Here is an 18802-nt window from a genome sequence, read left to right as displayed (position 1 = left end):
GTACTGATTTGCAGAATGAATGTCCAGGGGTGTGTGTGAAGGGTGGGGGCAGTCACTCCCAGCCCTGCCCAGCCTCGCTATGGCCCCTCAGTCCCCTCTCCGGATATAGCTTTTCTCTCTGCCCGCCCCACCCCCTGACCCTCAAGGGCAGGCCAGGGCAGCAAGCTCATCCCTTAGGAGAGCGGTTTCCAGCTGCAGGGCAGACCCTCCTCCTATACCTCCATCCCAGATAACCCCAACTGGAGCTGCCCTCTCATGGAGGGTACTCCAAGGATGAAGGGCCTTAGGGGAAGAGCCACCCTGAATATCTCTGGGCAGCCAGGAACCTGCTCACAGCCTCCGTGACCTCATCGGGAAAGAGGCAAGACTCATGAGAGTGAATGGTCCATGGGGAGTTACTATGCTTGTCCCCTTTTACAGATGAGAAAACTGAGGCTCAGAGAAGTGAATTTGTCTCTAGGACAGCTGGAGCCTCTGTCCCCTCCTCTGTAAAATGAGGAGAATAACTCCCCCCTCCTAAGGTTACCTTGAGGATTAAATGAGCTAAGTAAAGCCTTTAAACACAGAGCTCTGTGTGGCACATGGTAGATGCTCAATAAATGCTGGGTACGCTTGTTGTTCTGACAGGTGAACTAACTTCCCAAGGTCTCACAGTTAGTAAGTAACACAAACAAATTCAAACCTAGATCTGTCTGAATCTAAAGTGATTCCCAGAGGGGTGCAGTGGCTCACACCAGCACTAGGGGAGGCTGAGGCAGGAGGATTGCTTGTGCCCAGAGGTTCAAGACTAGCCTGGGCAACATAACGAGACATTGTTTGTCTCTACAAAAAACTTAAAAAATTAGCCAGGCACGGTGGTATGTGCCTGTGGTCCCAGCTGCTGGGGAGGCTGAGGTAGGAGGATCGTTTGAGCCCAGGAGTTGGAGACTGCAAGGAGCCGTGATCACACCACTGCACTCCAGCCTGGGCCACAGAGCAAGACCTTGTTTCAAAAAAAAGTTAAGCAAATAAATAAAGTGACTCGTGTTCACAGCCACAAAATAATAATAACAGCGACAATAATAACAACACCTCCAAGCAATAACAGCATTTTCCACTGCAGGTGGTGGCGCTGAGGGTAAAAAGATAAGGTCATCAGGCGACAGCCCCTGCTTGGCACCCAAACCCCGACATTGGACCCTGCCCTCACGCTGCTTCCGCAGGGAGGGGGGCAACCAGCAGAGCCTCCCTCTGGGGATGCCCCCCAATCTGGTTGCCTGGGGGGCCCAGCAGGGGTAGAGCACCCTGGGCGGCCCCGGGGAGCCCCCCGGGGGAGGGATGGGCGACCCTCGTGCTCTGGAAGGGGCCGCGCGGCCTGGAAGACATTACACGGCTGTCGGACGGGGGGCGTCGCTCGGAGTTCCGGAGGGGGTCCCGGGGGCGGACGCGCGGGGTGAGGGGACCGCCCGGCCACAAAGCGCGCTTTGTTCTGCGCTCCCCCCGGGAGCTGGAACCAATGGATTGGCGGCAGCTGAGGTCATCTGTCAGGCAGAGCCGGGGGTCAGGTCCGGGGAAGGGGCGGCGAGGGAGGGCAGCGCGCATGGGCCGGCGGGGTGCGGGTCGGGGGCCGGTTAACGCACCCGCGCTCGCTGGCGGCTCTGCGGCAGGTCGCCGCGCTGCTTCGGGCCTCAGTTTACCAGTCTGTCCAACAGGAAAGATCATTTTATCCTGTTCACCTCTGGGGGCTACTGTGAGAATTAGAGTACGGGAGCTACAATGATGATGATGATGACGACGGAGGATGACAGCTTTCTCCTCATGGCAGTCTCTACTTCCCGCACCATGGAAGTGCTAAGGCAGGGGCTGGACGCAAATGTGCTTTGTAACCTACAGCGCATGCCTGCGTGGGAGGCGGAGATGGATGTTAAACCCCAGAGACTGATGTTTCACCCCAGAGACGGATGTTTCACTCTCTTTCAGCCCAGGAAAGTCAGTGGCTCCCCCTGATTCCCTGCCTTGACCCTGGGTGCCAGACTTGGTCTGCCTTCTCCAGGGCTGATAGGTGCAGCTGCCCAAGCCTGAGCCCAGAAACCCATTGGAGCCTGTCCTTGGTGCCTTCTGGTCCAGGGTGGGGCGGGACTGGAGTGACCCAGATAGGTGGGGTTTTTTTCTGACTGGAGGTAGGTCAGGGTCTGAAGGCTCTCCTCTGTCGCTACAAAACGACAGCCCTTTCATTCATGAATTCACTCATTCATTCATTCATTCACCCTGCCACCTGCCTGTGCCTCAGAGTTCCCATCCAAAGGATAATTAGGCTTCTAAATATTTGATACAGGATCTCCTGGGGAAGGAGATCATCAAATACAGGGAGGCCCAGAAACTGCCCAAAATGTGTGTGTATATTTTTGGGGAAAGGACTCATGGCTTTCTTGTGTTCTCAACCACATTCATGATCCCAAACAAGGCTAAGAAGTACTGGTTGGAGTGCAGGGAAGGAACATAGGCTCCCAAATTCCACAGGAGAAGGTGGCACTTGGAACGACCACTTTGGAGAGCAATTTGCCAGGGTCTTAGAAGATGGAAACGGTCATATGCATCAGCCAGGCAGCTCCACTCCTGGGTATACAGTTCAAAGAGCAGGGTGATGGTGGGGGCCGTTCACAGCTGCAAATAACTGTAAGCCCCCACACGTCCACGATCATGATCATGACTAACAAACAGCTACATTCACACCCTGGAACACCACGCAGCAGTGAAAAAGAATGAGCTAGAGCCACCTGGAATTCATTCATTTGCCAGATATTGATTGAACACTATTATCTTTTAGGCACTGTTCTTAGCACTGAACCTACAGTGATAAACAAGACAGATTAAGTCCTGCCTTAAGAACACACATTTGGCCGGGCACAGTGGCTCACCTGTAATCCCAGCACTTTGGGAGGCTGATATGGGAGGATTGCTTGAGGCCGGGAGTTGAAAATCAGCCTGATCAACATTGTGAGACCCCATCTCTACAAAAGAAAAATAAAAAATTAGCTGGGCCTGGTGACACATACCTGTAATCCCAGCTACTTAGGAGGCTAACTGGGAGGATTGCTTGAGCCCAGGAGTTGGAGGCTGCAGTGAGCCACGATGGTGCCACTGCATACTCCGGTCTGGGTGATAGGAAAAAAAAAAAAAAAAAAAGCAGACACAGAAGAAAATTTGGGAGAGTGTGACAAATGCCATGAAGAAAATAAAACTGGATAAAGGGACAGAATGATGGGGGAGGGGGCTGTTTTACACACTATGGTTGGGAAGGCCCAGGAAGAAGTGACATTTGGGCACAGACCAGAATGAGGGAGATTGGGAGAAGAACACACACGAATGGGATGGTTGGCGGCGGCACAGTGCCAAGGGAGAAAAGCAATCTGCAAAACAACACAAAAAAGAAAACATTCTTTACTTAAACACACATTCATTACTATCAAATTAGATGAGTCTGGAAGGGTTGATGCCAAATTCATGAAGGTAACTGTCTCAAGAGTGCAAAGGAATAACTGGGACTAGGTCTTGTGGTGGGCTTCCGCTTGCCTCTAATATTTTCAGTTTCTAATATTTAATTAACATTTTAATATTTTAATGTTTAAAAGGTAAATATGGCTGAATGCAGTGGCTCATGCCTGTAATACCAATACTTTGGGAGGCCAAGGCAGGAGGATCACTTGAGGCCAGGAGTTGGAGACCAACCACCCTAGGCAACAGAGCAAGACCTGGTCTGTATAAAACGTTTAAAAAAAAAAATTAGCCAGGTGTGGTGGTGCCTGTAGTCCTAGCTACTCGGGAGGCTGAGGCAGGAGGATGGCTTGAGGCCAGGAGTTTGAGGTTGCAGTGAGCTGTAATGAGGACATTGCATGCCAGCTTTGGTAACAGAGCAAAACCCTGTCTCAAACAAACAAACACATTTTAAAAAGTAAATATACTTATATAAAACTTGTGAAATGGCTGGGCATGGTGGCTCATGCCTGTAATCCCAGTACTTCGGGAGGCTGAGGCGGGCAGATCACCTGAGGCCAAGAGTTTGAGACCAGCCTGGCCAACATGGTGAAACCCCGTCTCTACTAAAACAACAACGAAAAGCTTTGTGAAACGAAGAAAAAAAAAAAGAAAAGAAAAGAAAAGAAAATTTAAATCTATCACGGTCAAATGGGTGGATTCCAGGGCAGGGAAGGCACATACTGCCTTTCACTGGAGCCAAGTTCCTGGGGGCAGAGGTTCGTTTGGGGAGGGCCACTGTAGGCTCATGGTAGCCCAGCTAGTAGGAGCCCAGAAGCTTCTTGGAGAAGGTACCTCCTTTGCTGAGCCTGAGATTCTCTGGCCCAGCACTCCCAGTATAGACAGGAGTGGGTAGACAAGTATGCAAGGTCACAGAACAAGAGCAGGTAAGTAGAACCTGAACTCCAGACTCCCGGCTGAACCCGGATTAACTATTCTGCCTCTCTCAGCCGGGCGCGCGCATCCAGTCCCTTTCCACGGTGGTAGCTCTGCAAGCCCGAGGGCCAGCCCTGCAGTGGGGGCAGGAGAGCAGCGCCACCTGCTGCTATAAGAGGGAAACGCAACTCTCAGCGACCTGCAGTTTACAGCCTTTAAAACCCAGCTCCTCTTCCTTAAATGACCAACCAGTCCCCCTCTACTCCGAATCCGTTCTGCACCTCCTTCCCAGTGCCTGGCAGGGCCCTTAGCGCTGCCTGGTTGCGTCTTCTCTGCAAGAAGGAAAAGTTGTTTCGGGAGGGGGCGACCATCTTCACTCTTATTCCAGCCCAGCGGGCACAGGAGGAGTTTACTCGCAGAAGACCGTGGCACCTCACCCTCGCTACAAACCTTAGGGGTACACAGTCCATCTGACAGCCTGGAAGAAGTCCCCAGGGAAGGGACAGAACTGCCCAAGGTCACACAGTTAATGAGTAGACAAGCTGGGGGGAATGAGTAGACTCATTCCACTGGGGATGGAAGTGGGGAGGTCACTGTATTTGAAAATAACTGACGCAGTCTAAATGAGTGGCTCTTAGTGTGTGGTCCCTGAACAGCAGCATCAGCATCATCTGGGAACTTCTTAGAAAAGCAAATATATTATTGGGGCCTTGCCCCAATTCACCTGAATCAGAAACTCCGGGGGCCACGTCTGTAATCCCAGCACTTTGGGAGTCTGAGGCGGGAGAATCGCTTGTGCCAGGAGTTTACGACCAGCCCAGAGAACATGGCAAAACCCTATCTCTACAAAAAAATGAGAAGGGCGCACCTGTAGTCCCAGCTACTCAGGAGGCTGAGGTGGGAAGATCGCTTAAGCCCGGGAGGTCAAGGCTGCAGCGATCCATGATCGTGCCACTGCACTCCAGCCTGGGTGACAGGGCATGACCCTGTCTCAAAACAAACAAACAAACAAACAAAAAAACAAAGTGGGGGTGGAGCCCAGCAATCTGGGATTTAGCAAACAAGCTTGAGACCCTGAACCGTTGGTCTAAAGGAATTGCACACCCCTTTTTTTTTTTAATTAAATAAACTTTTATTTTGGAATGATACTAGATTTACAGAAAAGTTGCAGAGATAGTATAAAGAGTTCCTGTATATCCTTCACCCAGCCTACCCCAAGGTCAACATCTTACATCACCATGGTACATTCGTCAAAACCAAGAGACTGAAATTGGTATATTAATTAAAATTCAGACTTTTTTCAGATTTACAGTTTTCCCACTAATGTCCTGTTTTTGTTCCAAGATCCAATCCAGGATACAACATTGCACTCAGGACACTCTCCCTTTTCAGGTCTATTATTGGTCACCTCAGTCATCTTTCCCTGGGAAAGAGAATGCGTGGGAAAAGTTGTTGTCCTTATTATTGAACTGGGGAAACTGAGGCTTAAAAGTGCCAAGTGACCAAGTTCCCTTAGAGGGCAGTGAGGACAAGGCCTGCCTTACTCTGTTCCCTTTCCCTGGGGACTCTTGATTTTCAGAAGCCCCTCTGGAATGTCCTACCTGGCCTAACCCCATACCACCAGTGCAGCAAGGAGGTGCCCCTACTACAGTGGGTCCAGTCCTTGGAGAGACTCACTTCCTGCCCCAACACCTCTTCCCCTAGACCCTGAGGGCCAAGACAATGTCTTAGTGCCTTCAGACTTGGCAGAGTGAGGCCCATGAAACAGAGAGAGAGAAAGGGGGAAGAGGGAAATACTTTTATTTGCCCATCCAAAATTATTTGTGATAGGTGAAAAATGGCCACAAGCTCTGCGTGGTTCCCCTCATCAAGACGTGTCGTCTGTTTCTCATCCCTTGAATCTGAGCAAAGCCTTGTGATTTGCTCTGACGGATAGAATTTAGCAGAAGTGACACTGTCCTAGTCCCAGTTCCAGGCCAAGAACCCAAGAAGTCTTTCAGCTTCTACTCTCACACTCTTGGAACCCTGAAGCTATCATGTGAATAAGCCTCAGCTAGCCTGCTGGAGAGGCCACATGGAGGAGAACCAAGCAACTCCAGCCAACAGCCTGTCACCTTCCAGGCAAGTGAGTAAGGCTATCCTAGACCATCCAGGCCCAGCTGAGGTCAACAGCTGACCTTAACTCCATGAGGGATCCCAGGTGGGAGCAGCAGAACTGCCCTGTTGAGCCCAGCCCAAACTGCTAACCCACAGGATTGTGGGAAAATAGAGGGTTTGTTTCTAGCTGCCAAGTTTGGGGATGGTTTGTTACACAGCAAAACCTAACTGGTACACAATTCCGCCTTTCTCTCTTGGTAATGGGATCCCAGTTTTATTGCAGGAGGCAGTGTACCAGTCTCAGTAGATGGAACACGATTGGTCTACTCAACCATGACAATTCTGTTCCCTGCTGTCTTAGCTTTCTTTGCAGCTAGAGGTGCGATGGTAGCTGGCTCAGGCCAAGGGCATCTAAGTGAAAATATGCAGAGGGAGAGAGCAGGAAACAGACTTCTGACTAGGTTTTACTTTCTGATAGGTGACAGGTCCAGCTAGTTTGGCCCTTCCTCTTCCTCCACCCCTCCTTCCTTGAACGCAGACATGATTCTTGGGGATACAGCAGACATCTTGGGACCATGAAGTAACAAGCACTGAGATCAAGGCAAAAGGATCCAAGATGTCACCCCTACCTTTGTGGAGTTGTTGAACCAATACCATTAGCCACCCATCTCCAGAATCCATGCTATGTGGAAAAACAATTTTCTGTTTGTTTAAACCACTGCAACCAAGGTTTTCCTATCCTTGCAGCTGAATGTAGTCTACATAAGAGGTTACATAGACAAAAATGCAGAGGGATCCTTGTCCTTGGGAATTTGGAGCCGGCAGCATGTGGCTCTCCAAGCGCATCTCTGTTCTCATTTCACCTTCTCAGTAATGCTTCAAGGGTAAGGCCATGATCCTATTGTCACAGAGGTGGGAACTGGGGCTCCCACACTGCACAGTGAGTCCAAGGCCTTGTAGCTGGCGAGAGGGGTGCCCAGAGTCAGACCTTCTCCCCAGGTGCAAAGAGAATGCACCCCTGCTATCCCTTCTGCATGGCCCAGCCTGCTGGAGGCCAGGTGTGTCTTTTGGGCTCCTGAAGGTGGCAGCAGGTGCCAAGGAGGCTGCTACTGCAAGTCTGGTGTGGATGCCCCCAGGTACACCCTTAGGTCTGAGAGAGTGGACTGGACAAGCTTGGCGGGGATGGTCTCTTGCTGCAGCTGCTGGTAGGCCGCGTAGCGGTGGCAGCCCCCGAAGGAGTAGAAGTAGTCACCTCCCTGGGCCCCTTTGATCCAGAGGACATCGATGGGGGGCACGCTGTCTGGGTCCTCCTGGGGAGAAGGGGCACAGAGTCAATGGATGGTACAAGGCTTGACAGTTTGTAAAGCAGACTTTGTCCACCTGTGCTGCGCTCCTTATAAGGTGATCACACTGGACTACTGTGAGAGACAACTGCTAAATATCAGGAATTTTGTGAGCTGGTAGACATCACTTTGTAGCTTGAAAATCAGCCATGGGAGAGTATTTACACCAGAGAAATGGACAGATGCTACAAATCAGGGATTTCTCCCACACATGTATCAGTACACCACATGCACACTATCCATTGGGCCCTGTTGTAGACCCTGGGAATACAGTATAGCTGGAATGAGACTGAATAAGGCCCTGCCTTCAAGGGGCTCCAGTCTAGTGGGGCAGATGGAACAAGAAGTAAATATTAGAGTGACAAATGCTATAATGACAATAACACGGGTGAGAGGACAGAGATGGGGTCCACAAGGCCTCTCTGAGGTAAGAAGGAAGCAGAGTACTTGGAAAGATTCAGAAACGGGGCTGGGCATGGTTGCTTACACCTGTAATGAGAACTTTGGGAGGCCGAGGTGGGTGGATCACTTGAGGTCAGGAGTTTGAGGCCAGCCTGGCCAAAATGGCAAAACCCTCTCTCTACCACAAAAATTAGCTGGGCATGGTGGTGCATGCCTGTAATCACAGTTACTGAGGAGGCTGAGGCAGGAGAATCGCTTGAACCCGGGAGGCAGAGGTCGCAGTGAGCTGAGATCGCACCATGGCACTCTAGTATAGGCGACGGAGCAAGACTCCATCTCAAAAAAAAAAAAAAAAAAAAAAGAGAGAAGTGGAATAGTTTCAATTAAGAGCGTAGCTGCCTGGGTTCAAATCTAGCTCGCTGCTTAACAGCTATGTGATCTTCGGCAATTAATCTTTTTGTGCCTCAGTTGCCCCATCTATCAAATGGGATGGAGATAACCGATCCATCTCACAGAGCTTTTGGGTTAAATGAGTTAATATATGTAAAGCACTTTAAATCATGCTTGGCACATTGAAAGCGCTCAGTAATGTATGCTGTGTATGACCTGAGGGAAGAAGATTCCACGCAGAGGGAACAGCAAACGCAAAGGGCCTGAGGCCAGAGCACCTTCACCGTATAGGAGGCACAGCAAGGAGGCCAGTGTGACCAGAGTGGCCTCCAGGGCTCGAGGAACGGTCAGAAAGGCCAGCAGGAGCCAGATGGTGCAGATCCGTTTCTGAGAGAAGTTGGTGGGCCTGGAGTGTTCGCGATAGGGGAGAGTGATATGATCTGATGCACATTCTAGAATCCTGTCACGGGAGAACAGACTTGGCAGGGCGGACAAGGGCACAAGGCAGGAAGACAGAGGGGAGGCCTTTGCAGGCATTCAGCAGAAGATGCTGGTCTGGATGACGGTGTGGTGGGGACAGGGAGAGGTAGATGGGTTTGGGACACATTTAGGGGGCAGGTCCGAGGGGTCTGGCAGAAGGGGTGAATCCAAGGGCAAGAGAAAAGGGAGAATCTAAGTTGGCTTCCTGTTAGGGGCCCGCACAGCCAGGTGGAGAGTGGGTCATCCTCTAAGTAGCGAAAGCCTGGGGCAGGATGGGTGCAGCGTAGAGCACTCTGGGGAGACCCCATTAAGTGTGAGCGGCCTGGAATGCCTCCTGCTGCTGGCCCACGGGTCCTCGCTCATGATTCCACAAATGATTATTCAGCAGTAAGGCGCAGCAGTCACGAGCCTGCGCTCTGGAACTCGGCACACCTGACTTTGGATCTCGGCTCCTCTCCACAGCAGCTGGGGCACCCAGCCCTCTGAATAACATTCCTCACCTGTAAACTGGGAATAAGACATCCTAGAGGGCTGCTGCTGAAGAGTCAGTGAGCTGATGCCTACCGGGCATCCGTAGAGCACTACGGAGGGGCAGCCGTGCCAGGCAGGCCTTGTGCTGGGTACTGAAGGCACGATGGTGGATGGCCAGAATGATGGCTCCCAAAGATGTCCACGTCTGAACTCTTGTGAATACGTTACCTTACATGGGAAAAGGGACTTGGCGGACGGAATTAAGGTAAGGATCTTGAGATGCAGAAATTATCCAAGGTTATCTAGATGGGTCGAATGTCATTATCAGCGTCCTTAAAACTGGGAAGAGGGAGCAGAAGAAGAGGTCAGAGTGATGCGATGTGAGAAGGCCTTGGTCTAATGTTGCTGGTTAGAGGAAGAGGCCAGAAGCCAAGCAGTGTGGGTGGCGTCTGGAAGCTGGGAAAGGTGAGGAAATAGATTCTCCCCTAGAGCCTATAGAAAACAGTGCAGCCCTGCTTGATGTTAGCCCAGTAAGACCCATTTTGGACTTCTGACGATAAATAAAGCTGTGTTGTTTTAAGCCATCAACTTTGTGGTAACCTACAGTGGCCCCAGAAAACTAATATAGGTGTACGTAAGCAAAGGAAGAGCTGGTTCTGGCCCTTGGAGCCTACAGTTCTAGCATGGAAGGCAGGTGTCTAAACAGGACATTAAAAGCCAGTGAGCTGTAATCCCAGCACTTTGGGAGGTTGAGGCGGGCAGATCACTTGAGGTCTGGAGTTTGAGGCCAGCCTGGCCAATATGGTGAAACCCCATCTCTACTAAAATACAACAACCAGCCAGGCGTGGTGGCAGGTGCCTGTAATCCCAGCTACTCAGGATGCTAAGGCAGGAGAATAGCTTGAACCTGGGAGGCAGAAGTTGCAGTGAGCCGAGATCGCGCCACTGCACCCCAGCCTGGGCGACAGAGAGAGACAATGTCTTTAAAAAAAAAAAAAAAAAGCCAGTAGATCAGAGCTATGCAGGTGGTCACACAGGTGGTTGCAGGCCCACAGAGCTCCTAACCTGGTAGGGACGGTCAGGGAAGATGCTGACACTGAGGAAGACTGAGGAAGAGTCAGAAACAACAAGGCAGAGACAGAAGAGGTTCTCAACAGGAGAAAAAGCCCAGTGGTGGGACAGGGCGTGTATGGCAGATCCTTTCCCATCTCAGCCAGGCACTGTGCTACTGTTGTGGCAACAGATAAGATGGGACAAGGTCCTCACCCTTGTAGAGTTCACAAGAGGTCGGGAAGACAGAAAATAAAATGCAACACAAATAAATGTATGATATAATTTCTGGTGGACATAAGTGGTATCCTGAGAAACATCTCGGGCTAAGGGGAGAGCTAGAGACGCCAGGGACCCTGACCAAGGGTGATCAAGGAGGCAGAGAGCTGGACCAGGCAGGGGGGCAGGCCCTGTGGTTGTCGGGGGAAGTGGCTCCAGGCAGTGAGGACAGCAGTGTAAATACTAGGACTGAAAGTTAATCGGGGGTGGCTGTAGAGGTGCTGGGTGGGGCTTAGGGATCTCATGTGCTCACCTTCCAAGGGTCAGGGGGGAGGGGACGCAATGTCGTGTAGGCCTAACCTGACACCTGTTCTTGCACCTGCCAGAATCACTCTGGCATTCTTAACACCCTCCCTCAGTGGTGGAGCTGACCCTTGACCTCTTCCACTTCCCATTCAGACGAGGGCCTCCCAGCAGATACGACACACCCAGTCCCACTGTCACTGACTGTCACAGCCATGATAACCCACGGCTTATCTCCGGGTAGTGCAGTGGCCATGTGCTGGGCAGTGGGGACCAGCTGCCTGGGTGTGAATCCTAGCCGTGCCACTTTTTAAGCGCCTGATCTTAGTCAAGCCGCTGAAATCTTCCCTGCCTCAGTTTCTCGTTTGCAAAAGAGACACTCTCTACCTCATAGGTACTCATTGGGTTGGCATTGGAAACTAAGGGACTTCCTGCAGTTCCTGGACCACTGCAAGCACTAGCGTTATAAGCATTATCATCACTACTTTAATTATCTCGTCCAATTCCCTCCTTGCTCAAGTGAGGAAACAGAGGCCCAGAAAGGCCCAGCCACTTGCTGAAGGTCACACAGCAGATGCTAAGCTCCGGCTGAGCCTGGAACCACTCTGTCTTGCCTCCATCGCGACGACCTCCTTCCTCCGGCGACCTCCCCTCCAAAGCCCTCCCTCCGGCTGGCTGGACTCCTCGGGGCCTCACCCGGATAGTGTTCACGAGGCTCTGCACCTTGGCGGGGTCCAGCACGGACGGCAGCGGCCGGATAAGCACGTTCAGTGGCACGTTGTGTACCGCGGCGATGCAGCCCGAGTGGATGCTGCCGCCCTGCGCACCACCGCTCGACCCGGGCCCCTCGGGCGCCCCCCGATCCGCGCCGGCTCTGCCCAGCGCTCCTCCAGCACGCAGCCCCATCGTCGCCGCCACCGTCGTCGCAGCCGCCGTCGCGGGACTCGCCGCCTCCTCCGGCCTTAACTCTGGCCGGGCCGTACCATTCTGCGCGGTCGGGTGGGGGGGGCCCGGGCCAGGGCGCGTTTCTCCCCCGGCCCCGCCGTGGTCCGGTCTCAACTCCGCGGTCCCCCCGCGACTCAGGCTCCGCTCGCCAGGTGCGGCCGGACTCGCGCGGGGCTCCGGCTCTCCACCGGGGGGCGCCTCCCGCCTCCCCTCCGCCGCGCGGCATCCGGGGAGTGGAAGCGCCCGGGCGGGCTGACTCAGGGTGAGTTTGCAGGTCGCGGGGCGGGAGGGGCGCGGGTGACGCACCGGCCGCGGTGACTTAGGCCGGGGGGGCGGGGGTGGAGAGCGAGGCGAACCTGCCCAGCCGAGATGAGTCGGCAAAGCCTGCAGTGCGCTGCTGCCCCGCTGCTAGGGCTCCTAGCCAGCGAGGTGATGATCCCCACCAACGGTTCCACTTCCAATCTGGTACTGGCTGTGTCTGGTGCCGTTCCAAACATTTTGCACGAATATTGACTTATCTAAACCTCAAAACAACCCTGCAAGGAAGGTATGATTGTTATTCCCATTTTACAGAAGAGGAGACTGAGACACAGAGGTTTAAGTGATTTACCCAAGATCATGGAGCTAGTAAGTGGCCGAATCCGCATTCAAATCCAGATAGTCTGGCTCCGGAGTCCGCTCTCTGCCCCACGGCTGGTTGCCTTGGTTCAGCAACAGTGACTGTCACACGGAGCCCTCAGGAATCGCGCTGACAATGTGTGGGCCCTGCCTTCGAGTTCCACACTGTTTGTATCATTACAACACTACTGGAAGTAGGTGCAGTTATAGACCCGCTTGTTCAAGATCAGCTGAAATGAAAGTCGGGTCATACAAGTCCATACTGTGGAGCCACCTAACCACCAACTCCAAGCAGGAAGGTGGACAATCCCAGACTCGGTTGAAGACAACCATGTCTGGTTTGTCTGTCTTCCTTCTCCACGTGGATGGCACAAACATGGAGGAATGCATACTTACCCTGCCAGCCCGAGAAAACTCCACATGGAGGAGGGGGCCAGGGGTTTCTACTTTGCCTTGAGCCAGTTGCTGACACTGTCTGAATCCTGTCTGTAAAATGAAGTAATGCTGCCCCTCACTCAAAGTTGTGTGAATTGAGAGAGTGCTCATAGTGCTCTGTGAATTGCGTAACATCCATTTTGCTGTTGAAGATCTTTTATTTTGGGTTCTTAGTCTCTCACAAAACCTTAGAACACTGAGACCAAGATTTGAGCCTTTCCCTTTCCAAACATAATTCCCGTGGACACCTAAATGATACTTTGTTTCCAGAAGTAGAACTGACACCCACACCTCAGCCCCAGAGCACTTTGGGAGGCCGAGACGGGCGGATCACGAGGTCAGGAGATCGAGACCATCCTGGCTAAAGCGGTGAAACCCCGTCTCTACAAAAAAAATACAAAAAAAACTAGCCGGGTGAGGTGGCGGGCGCCTGTGGTCCCAGCTACTCAGGAGGCTGAGGCAGGAGAATGGCGGGAACCTGGGAGGCGGAGCTTGCAGTGAGCCGAGATCCCGCCACTGCACTCCAGCCTGGGCGACAAAGCAAGACTCCGTCTCAAAAAAAAAAAAAAAAAAAAAAAAAAAAAAGAAAGAGAGAATTTCATCAAGAAGGAAGTTATCCCTTCTAAAACATCTTCCTCATTATAAGAAGTAAGAATGGCAAGACAACAGTTTCTAGAGTGGAAAAGTGGAGCTCTGGCCTGATTCTTTCATCATGGTGTACTCAGGGGGACCTCATTTCCTGGTATCAAATTCTCTGTGTTAAGATATCTATGGCCCAATTCAAAATTGCTTAAGCAATAAGAAGGTTTGTTTTCTCACATAATAAGATGTGGTAGGCATGTCTAAGGTTGGTAAAGAGGCAGTTGAACAAAGACTCCAGTTCTGGCTGGGTGCGGTGGCTCACACCTGTAATCCCAGCACTTTGGAAGGCTGAGGCAAGCAAATCACTTGAGGCCAGGAGTTCGAGACCAGCCTAGCCAACATAGTGAAACCCTGTCTCTACCAAAAGTACCAAAATTAGCCAGGCATGGTGGTACGCGCTTGTAGTCCCAGTTACTCCAGAGGCTGAGACAGGAGAATCGCTTGAAACTGAGAGGCAGAGGTTGCAGTGAGCTGATATCATGCCACCGCATTCCAGCCTGGGTGACAGAGCAGGACTCTGTCTCAGAAAAAAAAAAAAAAAAAAAAAGATTCTGGTTCTGTCTATCCTTTTGTGCCATCATCCTCAGTGTTCTATTATCCTGCAATGTGCCCTTCATGGTCCCAAGATGGCTGCTGTAGCTCAAAGCATCACATCACTACATGCGAATGTCCACAAGTGGAAGTTAGGACATCCTTTGCACCTCTTTTTAAGAGTGAAGAAACCTTTCCTGGCTGGATGCAGTGACTCACACCTTCTGACCATCCACTCCTCGAGCCCTGGAGTCCACTCTAGTCACGCTGGTCTCCTTGCTGTGCCTCCTCCACAGCGAACGTGTCCTGGCCTCAGGCCCTTTACATTTGCTATTCCCTCTGCATGGAACGCTCTTCCCTCAAGTCATACACAGCATACATTACTGAGTGCTTTCCCTGTGCCTAGCATGGTTTGATGCGCTTTACATATATTAACTCTTGGAACCCAGCAGCTCTATGAGATGAGTCTGTTATCTCCATCCCCTTTTGATAGATGGGGTATCCCTGTGGGAGCTCTGCCCATACGTTCCAGAGGTGCCAGGCCATTCACTAATGGGGGCAGGAGCCGGTGAGTAAATGCCAGTCTTCTACTGTCACAGGTGGATGATTCAGAGAGGTGTTCTAGACCATTCAGATCTCTCTGGAACCTTCTCAGAGACCAGAAGTACTCATCCCTATTACTACAACTGACTTCACTAACACCCTCTCTGTCCCATTCCTCTCACCCCTTACTTCTGCTTCCAGGGATCATCTTCCACATAAATGACTTACACTAAAGTCTCAGACTTGCTATCAGGGAGCCAAAACTAAAACAAAAGGGAAACTTGATACTGGGTCATCCCCTATAATTCTGTACCTTGCGTAGGTTAAAATTGCACTATTTTATTGCATGTGTGACCTCGGGCCAGTCACCTGCCCATGCCTGTTTCCTAATCTGCAAAATGGACATGCGGTCACCTAATTCACAGGGATGCTGGAAGAATGAAGAGAGATGATGTTAGGTGAGGTCCTTAGAACAGTGCACAACATATTATAAGTGCTCAATAAATGTTTGCTGTTTGATTGCATTTTAAATTATAACAGAGCTTGAAGGTCTCTCCGTGTCTTCACTTTCAGACTAGTCTTGATGTATTAGTCAAGACTTTTGTTTGCAAGTGACAGAAAGCCAATGTGAATTAGCTTAATGAAAATGGGGATGCTTCGCTATTCCCTTGACTGAGGTGAAGCCGGGCCTCAGGGGAAAGTAAGTTGAGAGATTTCTTTTTTCTGCCCTCACTCAGCAGAGGGATTATCTCTACATGTCAGGAACATGACTGTCAACAGCAATGATATTTGGCTTTCAATAAGGGAAACCTGACAAGAGAGACTTAATACAACTTAAAGTGTTTCCTCTATTAAAAAAAAGTCTGGAGGTAGGAAGTCCATGGCTGGGATGGCTGCTCCATGGTCACTAGTGGCATAGGCCCTTTCTATCTTTCTGCTCCATCATTTTTGAGCAGAGTTTTCATTCCCAGGGTCACCTCCTATTCAAGATAGTTGCTGAAGTGCCAGCCATCTCATCCAAATTCCACCCTGAAAAGAGGTGGAGAAATGGAAAGGCAAAGGATATGACCCTTCCCCTTTTTAGGATGCTATCTCAGAAATTTTATATAACGTTTCCCCTTGCGTGTCATTGACTAGAAATTGGTCACATGGCCACCCCTGGCTGCAAGGGCAGCTGGATATGTTGTCTTCATTCATAGCGGTAATGTGCTCAGCTAAAATTGGACTTCTCTTACTAAGGAAGAATAGAGATTGATAAGTAGCTAGCAATTGGAGCCACAGCTCTCAAGTTACAGGCCTTATGGCACAGAGAGAGGGAGAGAGAAAATTTCCAAGTTCTAGTCAGATGCCTACATATGAACAAACCAGCTATAGCATTGGGGGGCAGAGACTTTCTTAAAAGCATAAGCCACCATTATTTATTATAATGACTTAAAGGTATGGAGTTCATTTAAAGGTAATTACTGGTCAACTGCTATTGGCTGGGCTGGACCCAGGGGATTTAGTGATCAGCAAAAAGACACTACCAATCTCTGCATTATGAAGCTTACAGTGTAGTGGAGGATTCAGATAATGATCAAATAATCACACTGGTTAATGGAGAGTGTAAAGTATACATTGATAGTAGGTGCTGCAAAAGAATGGCATGTGGTTCTGAGGAAGTGCCTTAGTCCTTTTGGCTGCCATAGCAATACCATAGACTGTGGCTTATAAACAACAGAAATTTATTTCTCACAGTTTCAGGGGCTGAGAAATCCAAGATCAAGGTGACTCTGTATCTCCCCAATATCCATATGTTGAAATCCCAGGTGCTGATGTTGGGAGGTGGGCCTTTGGGAAGTGATTATGTCGCGGGGTTCCTGGGGGCAGAGCCCTCGTGAGTGAGATTAGTGTCCTTTTTCTTTCTTTTGAGACAGGGTCTCACTTTTGTCACCCAGGCTGGAGTGCAGTGGAACTGTAAAGAAAACTTCAAATTTTAAAAATCAGGAACCTGATAATAACTAAGGAATCCTGAACAGAGTATTGGTAGAAATACAGATGAAAAAGGCCATTTGGATGAGGAAATGAGGAAGATATTGGACGATGGAAAAAAGACCATCTTGTTACAAAATGGCAAAGAACTTGGCTGAATTATGTCCATGTTCTAGTGCTTTATAGGAGGTAGAACTTGTGAGCAATGAAACGGGATATTTAACTGAAGCTATTTCTAAGCAAAGTGTTGAAGCTGTGGCTTGGCTCCTCCTGACTGCTTACAGTAAAATATAAGTAGAAATAAATGAGTTAAAGATGCGACTTTTAAGCAAATAGGAAGCAAAATGTAAAGATTTGAAAAAGTTTCAGCCTATCCATATTGCAAAGAATCAGAAAGAATGTTTGGGAGAAAACATTAGTCTCCATAAGGAGACTGTAATGGTTATGAACTTAATCAGCCATCCCAGCTGGAAAACTGCCATCTTGAATTGAAGGGGAAGGAGATGGGGAGGGATGAAGGAAGGCTGTTTGACTTCTTGGGTTTTTCAGGACAAGACCAGAATGCAAACTATTGTTCAAGACAAGGGAAGAATGACCCTGACGGCAATTCAGAGGTCATCAAGGCTATCTCCTTGCTTTCAAAAGTCAGGGACATTGCCTTGCATTCAACAGGTTAGAGGGCCTCTGTCCAAAGCCATGGAGGAAGAGCTGCCCAGAGCTGTTGGGGTGGGGCTACCCAGAGCCCTGGGAACATGACCTCTGCTAGATAGAGCTGGAGGGACAGGACCACCACCCCAGAGGGTATAGAGGGTGGGACCAACACCATCGTGGATCTGGAAGGCTGCCTCAGTGGGCCTGGAAGCAGAGCATTTAATGAACCAAAAATGATTTTTCTTGAGCCTTAAGATCTCATGGAGTTTGCCTTGTAGTTTGGATGTAATTTGGATCTGCTATTCCTTTCTTCTTTCCTATTTTTCGCTTTTGGAATGGTCTATCTCATACCTGTCCCACCATTGTATTTTGGAAGCAAATAACTTGCTTGATTTAACAGGCTCACAGCTGGAGAACAATTTGCCCCAGGATGCATCACACCTTGAGTCTCAGCCATATTTGACTTAGATGACACTTAGGTAATAAAACTTTGGATTTTAGACTTCAGAGTTGATGCTGGAATGAGTTAAGACTTTTGGGGCTGTTGGGATGTAAGGAATGAATGTATTTTGCATGTGAGAAGGATGTGAATTTGGCAGGGGGTGGGGACAGAGGCAGAATGCTATAGACAGAATGTTTGTGTTCCTCCAAAATTCATGTTAAAATCCTAACCCCCAGTATGATGGTATTAGGAGGTGGGTTTTTGGGAGATAACTAGGTCATGAAGGCAGAGCCCTCATTAATGCAATTAGTGAGTTTATAAAAGAGATCCCAGAGAGCTCCCTCACCCCTTCTACCATGTGAGGACATGATGAGAAGATGGTAGAACCAGAAATCAGGTCCTTACCAGACATTGAATCTGCTGGCCCTTGGATCTAGGACTTCTCAGTCTCCAGAACTGTGTGAAATACATTTCTGTTGTTTCTAAACCACCTAGTCTACGGTAGTTTGTTATAGCAGCCTACGCAGACTAAGACAGCCATGATCTGATCTGCATTTCTGAAAGATCCCTGTGGCTGCTGTGGATGGAGGGAGGGAGGCCAGGGAGGCAGAATGGATCCAGGGAGACCAGGGAGAAGACTAGTACAGTTGTCTAGATAAGAGATGATGGTGGCTCTGGACCAAGGTGGAGACTGAGAAGATGGAGAGGAAAAATTGACAGGACCTGGTGGATTGGGTGGTGGGATGGGGAGACAGACATGAGAGAGATGACCTCTGGGTTTTGTGACTGCAGGACTGGATGGGTGCTGGTGTCATTCACAGAGGTGGGATGCCCCAGAGGAGAAGCAAATCACAGCTTCAGACCTGGGCTGGTCTCTGGT

At 50.2% G+C, this 18802-nt stretch overlaps 1 protein-coding gene across 1 annotated transcript; it reads right to left on the bottom strand.

Moving 5' to 3' along the window:
* Nucleotides 1–5507: 5507 nt before the first annotated feature.
* Nucleotides 5508–12240, bottom strand: SRXN1 (sulfiredoxin 1). Its single transcript, XM_003904931.3, has 2 exons — nucleotides 11841–12240; nucleotides 5508–7796 (listed from the first exon to the last, which is right to left on the bottom strand). The coding sequence occupies exons 1-2, from the start codon at nucleotides 12048–12050 to the stop codon at nucleotides 7593–7595; spliced, it is 414 nt and encodes a 137-aa protein (XP_003904980.2). The 5' UTR covers nucleotides 12051–12240; the 3' UTR covers nucleotides 5508–7592.
* Between the last annotated feature and the right edge of the window lie 6562 nt (nucleotides 12241–18802).

This window comes from Papio anubis, chromosome 16 (genome assembly GCF_008728515.1).
Source record: "Papio anubis isolate 15944 chromosome 16, Panubis1.0, whole genome shotgun sequence".
Taxonomy (NCBI): domain Eukaryota; kingdom Metazoa; phylum Chordata; class Mammalia; order Primates; family Cercopithecidae; genus Papio; species Papio anubis.
This window is presented reverse-complemented; position numbering and strand designations above follow the sequence as displayed.

Excerpts from the sequence above, each read along its gene's own strand:
- SRXN1 (XM_003904931.3), bottom strand. The coding sequence starts at position 12,050 with ATGGGGCTGCGTGCTGGAGGAGCGCTGGGCAGAGCCGGCGCGGATCGG. Across the intron at positions 7,797-11,840 it reads GCCTCGTGAACACTATCCGG|GAGGACCCAGACAGCGTGCC; the intron begins GTGAGGCCCCGA and ends CCTTCTCCCCAG.